The sequence below is a fragment of the Coffea arabica genome, chromosome 2e, assembly GCF_036785885.1.
Source record: "Coffea arabica cultivar ET-39 chromosome 2e, Coffea Arabica ET-39 HiFi, whole genome shotgun sequence".
NCBI lineage: Eukaryota > Viridiplantae > Streptophyta > Magnoliopsida > Gentianales > Rubiaceae > Coffea > Coffea arabica.
In genome coordinates, this window is record NC_092313.1 from 12,454,196 (window position 1) to 12,466,767 (window position 12,572).

The 12,572-nt window shown below is 34.7% G+C and overlaps 2 protein-coding genes and 1 long non-coding RNA gene across 3 annotated transcripts; 2 read left to right on the top strand and 1 right to left on the bottom strand.

Moving 5' to 3' along the window:
- Positions 1-7,522: 7,522 nt before the first annotated feature.
- On the bottom strand, positions 7,523-8,516 carry LOC113731006 (uncharacterized). Its single transcript, XM_027256040.2, has 3 exons — positions 8,334-8,516; positions 8,073-8,252; positions 7,523-7,993 (listed from the first exon to the last, which is right to left on the bottom strand). The coding sequence occupies exons 1-3, from the start codon at positions 8,514-8,516 to the stop codon at positions 7,616-7,618; spliced, it is 741 nt and encodes a 246-aa protein (XP_027111841.1). The 3' UTR covers positions 7,523-7,615.
- Positions 8,247-9,447, top strand: LOC140036667 (uncharacterized). The gene is made up of 3 exons (XR_011840223.1): positions 8,247-8,391; positions 8,500-8,604; positions 8,702-9,447. It is a non-coding gene; the product is annotated as an uncharacterized lncRNA (long non-coding RNA).
- Positions 9,448-11,253: 1,806 nt separating this feature from the next.
- LOC113731005 (uncharacterized) lies at positions 11,254-12,428 on the top strand. The gene is made up of 3 exons (XM_027256039.2): positions 11,254-11,572; positions 11,654-11,833; positions 11,913-12,428. The coding sequence occupies exons 1-3, from the start codon at positions 11,390-11,392 to the stop codon at positions 12,426-12,428; spliced, it is 879 nt and encodes a 292-aa protein (XP_027111840.1). The 5' UTR covers positions 11,254-11,389.
- The last annotated feature ends 144 nt before the right edge of the window (positions 12,429-12,572 follow it).

Consider the following 12,572-nt stretch of genomic DNA (forward strand, 5'->3'; position numbering starts at 1 on the left):
ACACCATTTTTAAAACTTTTAACCAAAGTGATGCAGGGAGGATTTTGAGTATCCCTATCAGCTTAACAGGCAGGGAGGATAGCTATTTTTGGCAACACAATGCAGGAGGTTGTTATCCTGTAAGTTCTGGGTACAAACTTCTGATGGAAGAAAGTGACAGTACTGAGAAGGCAAAATCAGGAGAAGCTGGTCCAAGCATAATGGAAGGATGTCAACAGCTAAAGCAGATGTGAAATACTCTTTGGAAGCTCAATATAAAACATAAGATTAAGCTGTTTATATGGAAGTGCATCAAAGGGGCATTGCCAGTCAGAGAAGCAATATTCAGAAGGACAGGAATGAGAGATCTAGTATGTAGAGCTTATGGGGAGAGCCAGGAAATAGTGGAACATTTATTCCTAAACTGCCCAAATACCTTGGATATATGGAAGGTGGCCCCTATATAATGGGATGGAGCTAGAGATCAACAAGGAGATTTCAAACGATGGTGAAGCAAAATATCAGAGGTAAAGACAAGACCAGAAAGGGCACAGCATATTGGACTGACTGTAAACATTTTGTGGCAAGTGTGGAAAGAAAGAAACAAGAAGGACTTCGAAAATCAAAGCAGATGTCCACTAGTGAAGACAATGAACAAGGTTCAGAAGGACTGGTTGGAACAAGAGGAGCTAGGAAAAACTAAGAACAGAATGAGCACAGGAGAAACAACTTTCAACCAAACAGTACATCATCAGGAGCACGAAGATGAGGGGATCATAATACTGGAAGTGAACACAACAAGTCAACAAAGACAGCGTTCACTTGGAGTTGGAGCTATAGCTAGGACATATCAGCATACAAGGATTGCAGAATGGGCGCTGAAAGAGAGAACACTAGGAACTAAGATCCTTGATGATGCGGTAGCAGTTAAACTGGTCTTAAGTAAAGCTATGGAGCAACATTGGGACATGATCAAAATACTATCCCACAACAAGGAATTACTGAGACAGTTAAGGCATCAGAGCTCCTCAGAAAGCCGTTTAGCAACTCTGATTGATGACATTACTGAATTGCAGAAGATGTTTCGCATGTGCTCTTTTGAGCTGGTTAGTGTAGAAAATATGACAAATTGTAAAAGATTAAGTTCTTATGCCTTTGGCATTCTTTTGGATGAGGAATGGTATTTTCTTCAGTGTAATTGAGCACTAGTTGTAAAGCTTTTCGAGCCTTTGCTCGCACATGTAAATTCTTTTTAGTGACTGGAAAAATCTTATCGTTTTGTTAAAAAAAAAAAACATAACTTCAAATCCTTCTACTATTGTGATTATAAATATTTTTAAAATTTTTTAAAGCAGGGATTAGGGAGGAGTAGAAGTTTAAAAACCAAAGAGGGAAAAGGAGAGTTGAATGCAAGAACTATAAATCTGAAAACCTCTTTGTTATTCACTGGACTGCTTTTATAACATGCTTATATAAATATTTAACAGTTTCATAATAGAAAATGTTCTTGTTCGCCCCATAATTTGATAGTATCCATTGCAAATTCTGCTTAATTTCAATAAACCCATTAAGAGATACAGAAAGATTATCATCCTTCACCTTTTTCTACCAAAGTTAACGCTACCCATCATTATAGCACAAAAATATAACTTTACAAATTTGCTAGAAGAAAAAGAAACATCATATTTTAAATTTTCAGTATATGATACTCTTAAGTGATTATGATACAACTAAATTATGAAAGATAATTAACATTTCAAAATTCATATTTGAAATATTAATGATTATACCTTCATCTTATGATGTTATGGTTTCTTTGAAATGCGTATAAGCTTTGAAAAAAAAAATGTGAAAGTTTTTCTTAAACTTACAAAATACTAAAAAAAAACACCCATTGATAGTAATCTATATACCTGGCAATTGGGCGGGTTGGGCGGGTTAATATTGGGTTTTCATTTAAACGGGTTACACCCAACCTGCCCAACTTTAGATTGGGTTAATTTTGGGTTGGGTCATATTGGGTCATCTCAAACCCATGACCCAAATATAACCCAATATATTAATTAATAGATTTTGATATATAAACTCTCTCAAATATATTTTCACATACAAAAAAAAAATTTTAAGTGGGTGTCCAACACAAATACTCAAACCGCCTAAAAAAAGATTTTATGCTAATATTTTCACAAAGAAAGTATGGTAATTTTGGATTTATGTAGTTTTTACATATTGAGAATGCGGTTTACAAAAACAAAAATCTTTTAACATGTATGAGTTATGTGGTAGTTATTAAGTACCGAGGACATGAGTAGTTATAAGTTAACATTAATGTCTCAAAATTAATTTCAAATTTAATAATGTTCAAATTCTTCATATTGAACATTTTGATGACGATAATATAAATGAAAAATAGTCACATTGTAGCTAAATATCTAACTCATAAATGCAAATTAATTTTTTTGTCACAATGAATCTGGCAACTATTCTAACACATCTGGCCTTGTCCATATCTAGGGTAATACCCTATTAAGTATGTAACCAAGGAATTAAAAATATGCCAAGTAAAAAAATTTTAACTTGCTTGGCAAATTATGTTATAATCACAAAAGATGTTTATAACAAAAAATAATAAAAAAAGTCTATAGTTGATGCTTTTGAGTAACTATTCACCCTTTTAAGATTGTGTTGATTATTCACTTGATTCAATTAGCAAAAGTTGGGTAATGTGTGCTCAACATAAATACCCAAACCGCCCAAAATATATGTGGACTTTTATTACCCAACCCAAAATTGACCCAATACCCAGCTTACCCAACCCAACCTCTCAAATTAGGGGGTGGGTTGGGTGGGTTGTTGGGTTTTAGGTATAATTGCCGGGTCTAGTAATCTACATGGAGGCTTGTCTAAACTTAGTGGTAAAATCGCTCTATCTTATCTCTAAAAGGCATTCGAATACCCAACAACCCTGTAAAAGATGAATATAAAAAAAATACATGAAAAAGAATATTGAGGTTTTTTTCAGTTATTTTGAATATGTGAATACAAATCATAATGAAACATATAATTGTTAAATATTGTGCATATTGTAACATAAACTTGAGTTCATTATAAAGCTTCTAAATATAAATTAAAATTTTGATATATAATTGTTAAAATTTTTGAAGCATTCAAAAAATTATAAAACACGTACCCAACTGTTAGTATTAGAAAACTTATAGAATATCTAGATGATAAATAAGTAGATTAGGGAGGCTTATTCATAAGTTAGTTTAACTATGGTTGTTACTATCCATAGGAAACGTTAAGTGAGTTTTACTTAGTAACAAATAATAGGATTTTTGATAAGTTAGTTTAACCAAATTTTTTCCTGTGGGATTTAAACATTTGAACTAAACTATAGATAAGCATTAAATAACATTGATCGAACTTGTTAAAGAATAAATAATCCAAAAATCTTAGGAAATGACACAAGCATTAGATAACATTAATCGAAATTATAAAAGAATAATGACAAAAAAATTTCCAAAAATCTTGGGAAATGACACATATCATGTTATTGAAAATCTTCTAGAACATCTATCAACTGGTAAATAGTATATAGTATAGATAGATAGTATTACTTAGAAACCAGCTCCAAAATTAAGGGAATTTCTTTTGGTTTCTTTAATTTCTTGGCATATTAAGATATTTAATGATTGTGAGGTAGTATTAGTTTAGAAACTTACTCCAAAATCAAGAGAATTCTTCTAGTTTCTTTAATATGTTGAGATACTGAAATTTAATGATTGTTTTTGAAATTTTATAAACTGAGTTTCCTTATTTTCGCTTCAAATCTTGTATCTTTGTGGAAGACGCTACATAGAAACAGCTCTCCAGACGATGTCTGCCAACTATAAAATCAACCACATAGAAGAAGATCAGGAGAAATTATCAAAACAAGAGATAATTAATTGCCTAGGAAGTAGGAAAAAGGAAGGTTGTGACTGTGAAGATAAAATTCAACGGACCGGCACCATTAATCAAGTTTTCCAGTATGCTGTTGACTTCATGGTCGCCATAACTTGAAAAATGTAGCATTGTCATTTTACCTCGTATATAAGCACGGCTTGGGCTCTTAGCTCCTCTGGCCTCTTATCAACTCTATGAGACCCAGATCTTGACTGCTGTCCTTGCCTTTCAGTTCGCTTTGCTTGGTCCTTGATGCTTTTCTGTCGGATAGCTAGTTTTACTACCAACCTGAGTAAAAGCATGGATGCAATCCCAAATGAGACTGCTAGGTAAAAAGCTTTATTTGATGGATTTTCTAGAATTAATAGTAGTCAAAATTGGTAAACATCCATGAAAGTCGTACTTCTTGAGTTCTAATCCAGGTCTTGTCTGAGGAGGGTGCCCGCTGTTGATGACTTGGTGGCGTCCAAGTTAGAAATGGATAAACAAGGTGTGGGGATTCCGATTTTAAGCGCCCAGTATTTTGTATTTGCAATTAGAAGACGATTTACCAGCATTATTCTTGGAGCACTCGTGATAGAGATTCTAAATTGCCAAAACACTAACCTCTTGCAAATTCCAATTCCCGTGCACTGGCGTGTTATATGGTCTGTCTCCTAATTCACACACACATTTCCGGAAAGAATCGTTTAACTGAGGGGTGAACAAACGTCAGTTTGTTTCCCTGATTATTGTTCATTCTTACCCCTTTTTATTGCTAGCATTCCAACCAAATTTGAACAGCAATTAAATCCAAGTAACTATAGCTAAGTATCTAGTTTCCTATATTTATTATATACAAAACAAAACAATCAATGATTCCTAAAACATGTAAAAAGAATACCCCCATTCTAGCTAGAAATCCCAGTTTTCCAAGTGGCTCCTATGATTCTGATATCAACCACAATAGCAATCATATTCGAATGTGCAGATGCAGAAAAATGTTGGAAGAGAATCCCGTTTCTTGCTTCGATCGGTGATAGATAGTCACAGCCAACACCGGTCTGCAATATAAACTTTATTCACTCCAAGAATTGGATTTTTAGTGTTGACTTAGCCACGTTATCTCCAGATTCCAAGGATGTCTAACCCCCATAAATAGAACACAATTTTCTGAGCTTTTTGCAAACTGCAGCAGCTATAGAGCAATTGAAATAGAGATGATCGACGATTTCCTCGACTTTCACTGCACAGCACACATTCAACTGTCCCTGTTAAACAGCCCCATTCCCTAAGCCGATTCCTAGTGAGTGATCTCCTACAACAGGCCATCCAAAGTATAAAAGAGAATCAAGGAAAATATCCTTTTCCCTACACTAATTACCATTGAACAGTTGGTCTAGCATTTCTGTTCATTAGCTTCTCCTACAGGCTTGTAACACTCTTTGAACCATTCAATATCTCAGCCTATTGACTCCTCCTGCAGGAACTACTTAACCTATCTGGAACAGTATATCCAGAGAAATCAGGTGAGAACTGTATTTAACACCACGTACAAAATCAGAAATAACGGCTCCAAGCAATAAAACAATCAAAGACTGCCAAGCGCTAAAACTACTTTGTTTTGTCAAAACTCTCAAGGACACAACCACGCAAAATATGAATAATCTTTCTCAACCCAGATATCGAAATTTCAGATTTTCTTCAACCATCCGCACATATAAAGTTGTACATGGTTTTAACTGACCTTAGGAAAAAAAAAAAGAAAGGAAAATAAAAAAAAGACGCGTAGCTGATGATTGTGCGTACTTCTTCTGGAAAATTTTACAATAGAAAGACCAATATCCAGGCATCCCTTGTAGTTTAGAACCCAAAAATGCCGTGCAACCTGTTCCTTGTGACACGAGGGGTTTAAAAAAGCTGCTGACGATTTAAAACTTAGGCCACCAGCTCTAAGCCTGCAAAATTTCACAACCGGTATAGGATATTTCCATGCAGGACCAACCCATAGCAGAGCTTGAAAGGTGTTGATATTCGTACCATCAGCAGCTTGAAAAGTTATGTAAAAGTTAATAGTACCAACGTCCCAACCTTGTGAATTTGCTTTCTCAACCTTCACAAACTTGTAATCTGTCCCCTGCATTGTTAAGCTTAACAATTATAGAATAAGAGATATCACTGCAAAGGGAATTTATCTTAATTAGGGAAAAAAAGATGATAGTTGCATAGTACTACTTGGTTATCGTTGCATTGATTGATTGCGGCTGTTGCCTGAATAATTAACGTCTTCATGTTCTTCTGGGAAGTTCTCAAAATTTGTCATTGGAACAATTGAAGTCATCATGCAGACACCGGGAAAATCCCAAATGTCAAAGCCCTGAGCATATATTTATTAACAAAATTGGTCATCAAACAAAATAGATTTATGGAAAACAAAAACAGCAAAAGCTAGTACTTGTTTTGGCTCGTGGGCAGAAATAAATATCACCTCGCTCACCTCAATCTTTTCAAACACTTGATATATATATATATAAGCCAAATTCCCCCCTTTGATTGTGCCATCAAAGACCGGTTTGAACAAGGCATAAATGGCCGAAGAAAATTGCATTCTGCATTATGAAACCCTTGTTTGGCACTTGAGTTTTTTACCAAGTTTGTCTGGTACAAGTTTTTGACTTGAGTTTTTACCAAGTTTTTTTTGGCCTTGTTTGTAACCTCACAAAACTTTTCAAAGTTTTTAAACATACATTTCAAAATATTCAAAAATTTACACACTTCAAAATTTTTTTTAAAAACTTCTACAATAAGTTACAGTAAAGTTTTAAACAAACACCCAAAAAACTCACTTACCAAACGGGGCCGCTGTGCAATTATATTTCCACAAACTGCACTATTACACTTTGGAATCAAATTTTTGACACAAATAAATTGATCTTTTAAATGTAGCTGAATTAGCCACTTTTGGAGGTCTGCATTCTCTATTCTCGTCAAACGGGTAATCCCGAGCCAAGCAGACACCGTTGTCAATAGCGTAGCGTACTGGAAAACTTGATTGATGGTGCCGGTCAGTTGAATTTTATCTTCACAGTATTATTAAAATATATTATAGTATATTATATATATATACTTATACTTATAAGTGTATATATATATATACTTATAAAAACAAAAATAAAAATAAAAATATTATTAAATATATATTTAACTAAAAAAGTAATTATTCATAAATTAGCATTAATTATTTTTTAAAAATCAATAAATACCATTAAACTTATTCTAAATAATGTATTATTTATTAAAATATAATTAAATAAATTTAAAATCAAATTCGAACTCGAATTCGAGCTCAAATAGTTTAACGAATCGAGGTTGAGCTTGAGTTTGAATATTTATACAAATAAACGAATCAAATTTAAACAATATTTATAATTTGTTAATATTCGAGTCGAATTCGGGCCCAATTTGTATAATATATGAACAGATCTGAACACCAAATATTCGGCTCGATTAGGCTTGTTAAAAGCTCTACCAATGGCCCAAATACCACGCCTTTTTTATGTATTTATTTTGAAATTCATTCTTGATTGAGGTTAGTCCAAATCCATATTTCATAATGTACACATTAAAGAATACTATTTTATTACCCGTTAAAGAATACTAGTATTTATGTACATAGAATTTAAATAGTTAACATATTTGGGATATGCCTTCAACAAAAATAGCATATTTGGGATATAATAACGTGACGCCATGAGTACCACATTTCGGGAAACCCGTAGCAGAACAACACAACACTAGATCCGGCCCCTATCTCAGCAACATGAATTTGCAACCCTCTTGCCATTATATATTTGTGTCCTATCCCATCCTTATCTATTTTGTCAACTTTTAACACTCCTTTGGGATATGATATGCTAAAGATGAGATCTCTTTTGAGTTTGCCGAATCCTTGGGCACCAAAAGCTAAACCGCTTGTATTTTTGAATTCAAAAACCTCTGTTCCATCTTCTTCTTTGTCAAAACCAGTTAGGAGCACGGCATGTTCCCCAATGTATCTGTCGATTGAAGATTTTCCTTTATATACTCCCTGCAAAAAATTCACAAATTTTAGTTTTACCACTCACCCAATGTCCACTAATATTAGTTGCTTCTTATCTAATGCCAACCTGGCCAATTTCTCCAGATTCCTTGAAGCTGGGGTAATATAAAGACATTAGACCAACAACTGGAAACCCTTTTATTATGTCATCAACTTCTCGTTTTTGCTTTTGTACTTGGTCAGCCTTGAGTTCATGGTCAGGGAGTAGGGTTCGACTATCGTAGCTAGTGACAAAAATTCTCGTTGCCTACAAATTTTGAAATAATTTAATTGTTAACATATTATTCTAAACCAAATTGCAGATATAAAGGTATGCATTTCATCTTACCTGAAGGGGCGGCCGACAACTAATACAGTCATGAATATACGGATATTCACTACTCAGGGTAAGACCTCTTGCTTTAGCATAGTCAAAGAGTCTAATTGTGTGGTATGCTTCAAATCTCTGTTGTTTGATGTCTTCATCTCTGGCCCCATCCCTCCTTTTTACACAGTTGAGAATTTCTTGCATGGATAAGGGGATTTGTGACTCTTCCCTGTGACAAGTCTGATATTGGGATGCGATTGCTTCTGAACCAACAACTGCCCAACAGACATCTGTACAAAATTTTAATAATTGTGATTTCAGTTGAAATTGAAAAACTATAATTTTCGTTTAAAGCTCAAAAGATTTACTCGTTCTTACTTTCCGGACAGGGAGCAGGACATGAGGTTCAGATCGCCATGAAAAAGATTCCTATAAGTAAAGAAATAAAAGTTTGTAAACAACTTATACTAAGCATCAACCTATAGTTTAAGTATTGTATAATTTTTTTATGGCAAATCCAAGTGCCATCACAAAGATGCAAAAACGAATTAAAAAAATAAAAAAAAATCTAAGGCATAACAAGTAACGACACTGTTGTGGTACAGAACCAGAATTGTTGCAGGAAATGAAAATAAGTAGACTTCAGAAATGAATTTAGCAGGTTTGTAGACACAATGAATTCAAACGAAAACCTTCATTGCATTCATTAATGGGGGGTTAACTCCGGAACTGAATCAGACTTGGCGGAAAAAGTATAGAAGGGGAAAACAGAATGGGGGTTAACTCCGGAACTGATGAGGGGTTCTGGAGTGTTTCTTGATAATGTTCGGATACAATGGGGGTTAACTGGCGGGAACTGATGGGGGGATGCAAGCCCTGTTCGTCCAAAGTTCTGAGACATCACCCTACGGGCTTTTCAGTGGCAGGGGCCAAAATGTGTATATATATATCTATCTGCTATATGTAATTTGGAACGGAGGTAAGGGAGGTTAATGCAAACTAAATGCTTAATGGCTGTCCTTGAGATCCTGATAGGTGTATTAATCAGTAGTAACTAAGGTTTTTTGTTCGACTTTCAATAATTCTTTTTCTCTTTTTAAATTAAAAAATGAATTAAATTACTCAATATTCAAAATGCACTTGGCTTGTTAAAGATTCCTTCAAACTTAATTTGCTAACTAATCAAGCTAGACAATTTTGTTTGTAGTTTTAAATTTTCTACACCTAAAAATTGATTTTCTCAAATTTAAGTGAATTACTGATTATGTTTTCTCCTTGTATTCGTATATTTTGATGTGCGTGTGTATGTAGTTGGGACTAGTGCGGGCAGGCACTTAATTTTATTAATGTACGTTCGCAATTTTCAAATATACAACAAATCTTAATCGTTGAAACGTATGAGCAATAGCAATTTTCTCATAAGTTTCTTATCTTTTTATTTCTTTCATAGTTTTTGATATCCTGTTTTTCTTCCCTTGTGTAAGTGAGATGCATGATATGCCATAGAGAGTTTCCAAAATAATTAACTTGATCTTTCCGCCAATTAACTAGTAGGAGCACAAACTATCTTGGGCTTTAATTTTTCTAATCATTTGGGGTTCTTTTAATTTCTTTTTCTTTTTTGGGTCCATGAACACATGTACTATTGTGCAACCAAGTACGCATAGAATGTAAAATTGTTTTACTTCACACACAACATGCAATTTTACTGAAATTTTAATTCTTTCCGACTCAAAAATTGTTGTGGACAGCCTACTGGAGCTTCAAGAAGCAGGGAGATCGAAGGAAAACCAAAAGAAAGCACTCCTGCAAAAAGCACTCCTGCAAGACTGCTTGCAGCTGCTAAAAAGGAACCCCCCCCCCCATCTAAAGCTATGTCATTGTAAATGAGAATTCAAACAGACTGCTGATCACCTGTCAAAATATGCTCTATCCATGCCTGTAGAAGAAGGATGTAAAATCTTTAGCACCCTTACTCCCTCACTTTTGCCTGTTTTGACGAATGATGAATGCACTTTGAGGGAGTAATTCACTTAAATTTGAGAAAATCAATTTTTAGGTGTAGAAAATTTAAAACTACAAACAAAATTGTCTAGCTTGATTAGTTAGCAAATTAAGTTTGAAGGAATCTTTAACAAGCCAAGTGCATTTTGAATATTGAGTAATTTAATTCATTTTTTAATTTAAAAAGAGAAAAAGAATTATTGAAAGTCGAACAAAAAACCTTAGTTACTACTGATTAATACACCTATCAGGATCTCAAGGACGGCCATTAAGTATTTAGTTTGCATTAACCTCCCTTACCTCCGTTCCAAATTACATATAGCAGATAGATATATATATACACATTTTGGCCCCTGCCACTGAAAAGCCCGTAGGGTGATGTCTCAGAACTTTGGACGAACAGGGCTTGCATCCCCCCATCAGTTCCCGCCAGTTAACCCCCATTGTATCCGAACATTATCAAGAAACACTCCAGAACCCCTCATCAGTTCCGGAGTTAACCCCCATTCTGTTTTCCCCTTCTACACTTTTCCCGCCAAGTCTGATTCAGTTCCGGAATTAACCCCCATTAATGAATGCAATGAAGGTTTTCGTTTGAATTCATTGTGTCTGCAAACCTGCTAAATTCATTTCTGAAGTCTACTTATTTCCATTTCCTGCAACAATTCTGGTTCTGTACCACAACAGTGTCGTTACTTGTTATGCCTTAGATTTTTTTTTATTTTTTTAATTCGTTTTTGCATCTTTGTGATGGCACTTGGATTTGCCATAAAAAATTATACAATACTTAAACTATAGGTTGATGCTTAGTATAAGTTGTTTACAAACTTTTATTTCTTTACTTATAGGAATCTTTTTCATGGCGATCTGAACCTCATGTCCTGCTCCCTGTCCGGAAAGTAAGAACGAGTAAGTCTTTTGAGTTTTAAAAGAAAATTATAGTTTTTCAATTTCAACTGAAATCACAATTATTAAAATTTTGTACAGATGTCTGTTGGGCAGTTGTTGGTTCAGAAGCAATCGCATCCCAATATCAGACTTGTCACAGGGAAGAGTCACAAATCCCCTTATCCATGCAAGAAATTCTCAACTGTGTAAAAAGGAGGGATGGGGCCAGAGATGAAGACATCAAACAACAGAGATTTGAAGCATACCACACAATTAGACTCTTTGACTATGCTAAAGCAAGAGGTCTTACCCTGAGTAGTGAATATCCGTATATTCATGACTGTATTAGTTGTCGGCCGCCCCTTCAGGTAAGATGAAATGCATACCTTTATATCTGCAATTTGGTTTAGAATAATATGTTAACAATTAAATTATTTCAAAATTTGTAGGCAACGAGAATTTTTGTCACTAGCTACGATAGTCGAACCCTACTCCCTGACCATGAACTCAAGGCTGACCAAGTGCAAAAGCAAAAACGAGAAGTTGATGACATAATAAAAGGGTTTCCAGTTGTTGGTCTAATGTCTTTATATTACCCCAACTTCAAGGAATCTGGAGAAATTGGCCAGGTTGGCATTAGATAAGAAGCAACTAATATTAGTGGACATTGGGTGAGTGGTAAAACTAAAATTTGTGAATTTTTTGCAGGGAGTATATAAAGGAAAATCTTCAATCGACAGATACATTGGGGAACATGCCGTGCTCCTAACTGGTTTTGACAAAGAAGAAGATGGAACAGAGGTTTTTGAATTCAAAAATACAAGCGGTTTAGCTTTTGGTGCCCAAGGATTCGGCAAACTCAAAAGAGATCTCATCTTTAGTATATCATATCCCAAAGGAGTGTTAAAAGTTGACAAAATAGATAAGGATGGGATAGGACACAAATATATAATGGTAAGAGGGTTGCAAATTCATGTTGCTGAGATAGGGGCCGGATCTAGTGTTGTGTTGTTCTGCTACGGGTTTCCCGAAATGTGGTACTCATGGCGTTACCAGATGCTTGCGGTAGATAAATGCCCATGCAAAGCAGCCCGAAAAGAAAGTTGCCTTCTTTTCTCCTATCTGAACCAACCAACACCCCCCTCAGGGGATAATGATAATGGGGTGGGAGAAAGGAACAAGGCATATATTTGGCAGGGAAAATTGAGTAATTTGTTTACTTAACGGATGCTTGTCATAAGAATTTAGTTTCTTAAAATATGCAAGATTTCAAGGATTCGACACTTTTGGAGTCATTTGAGTACAATAAGGAGCTATGAAGTACGTAGCTTTCCAACCTCATATTTCCATTGCATCATGAACAAATTT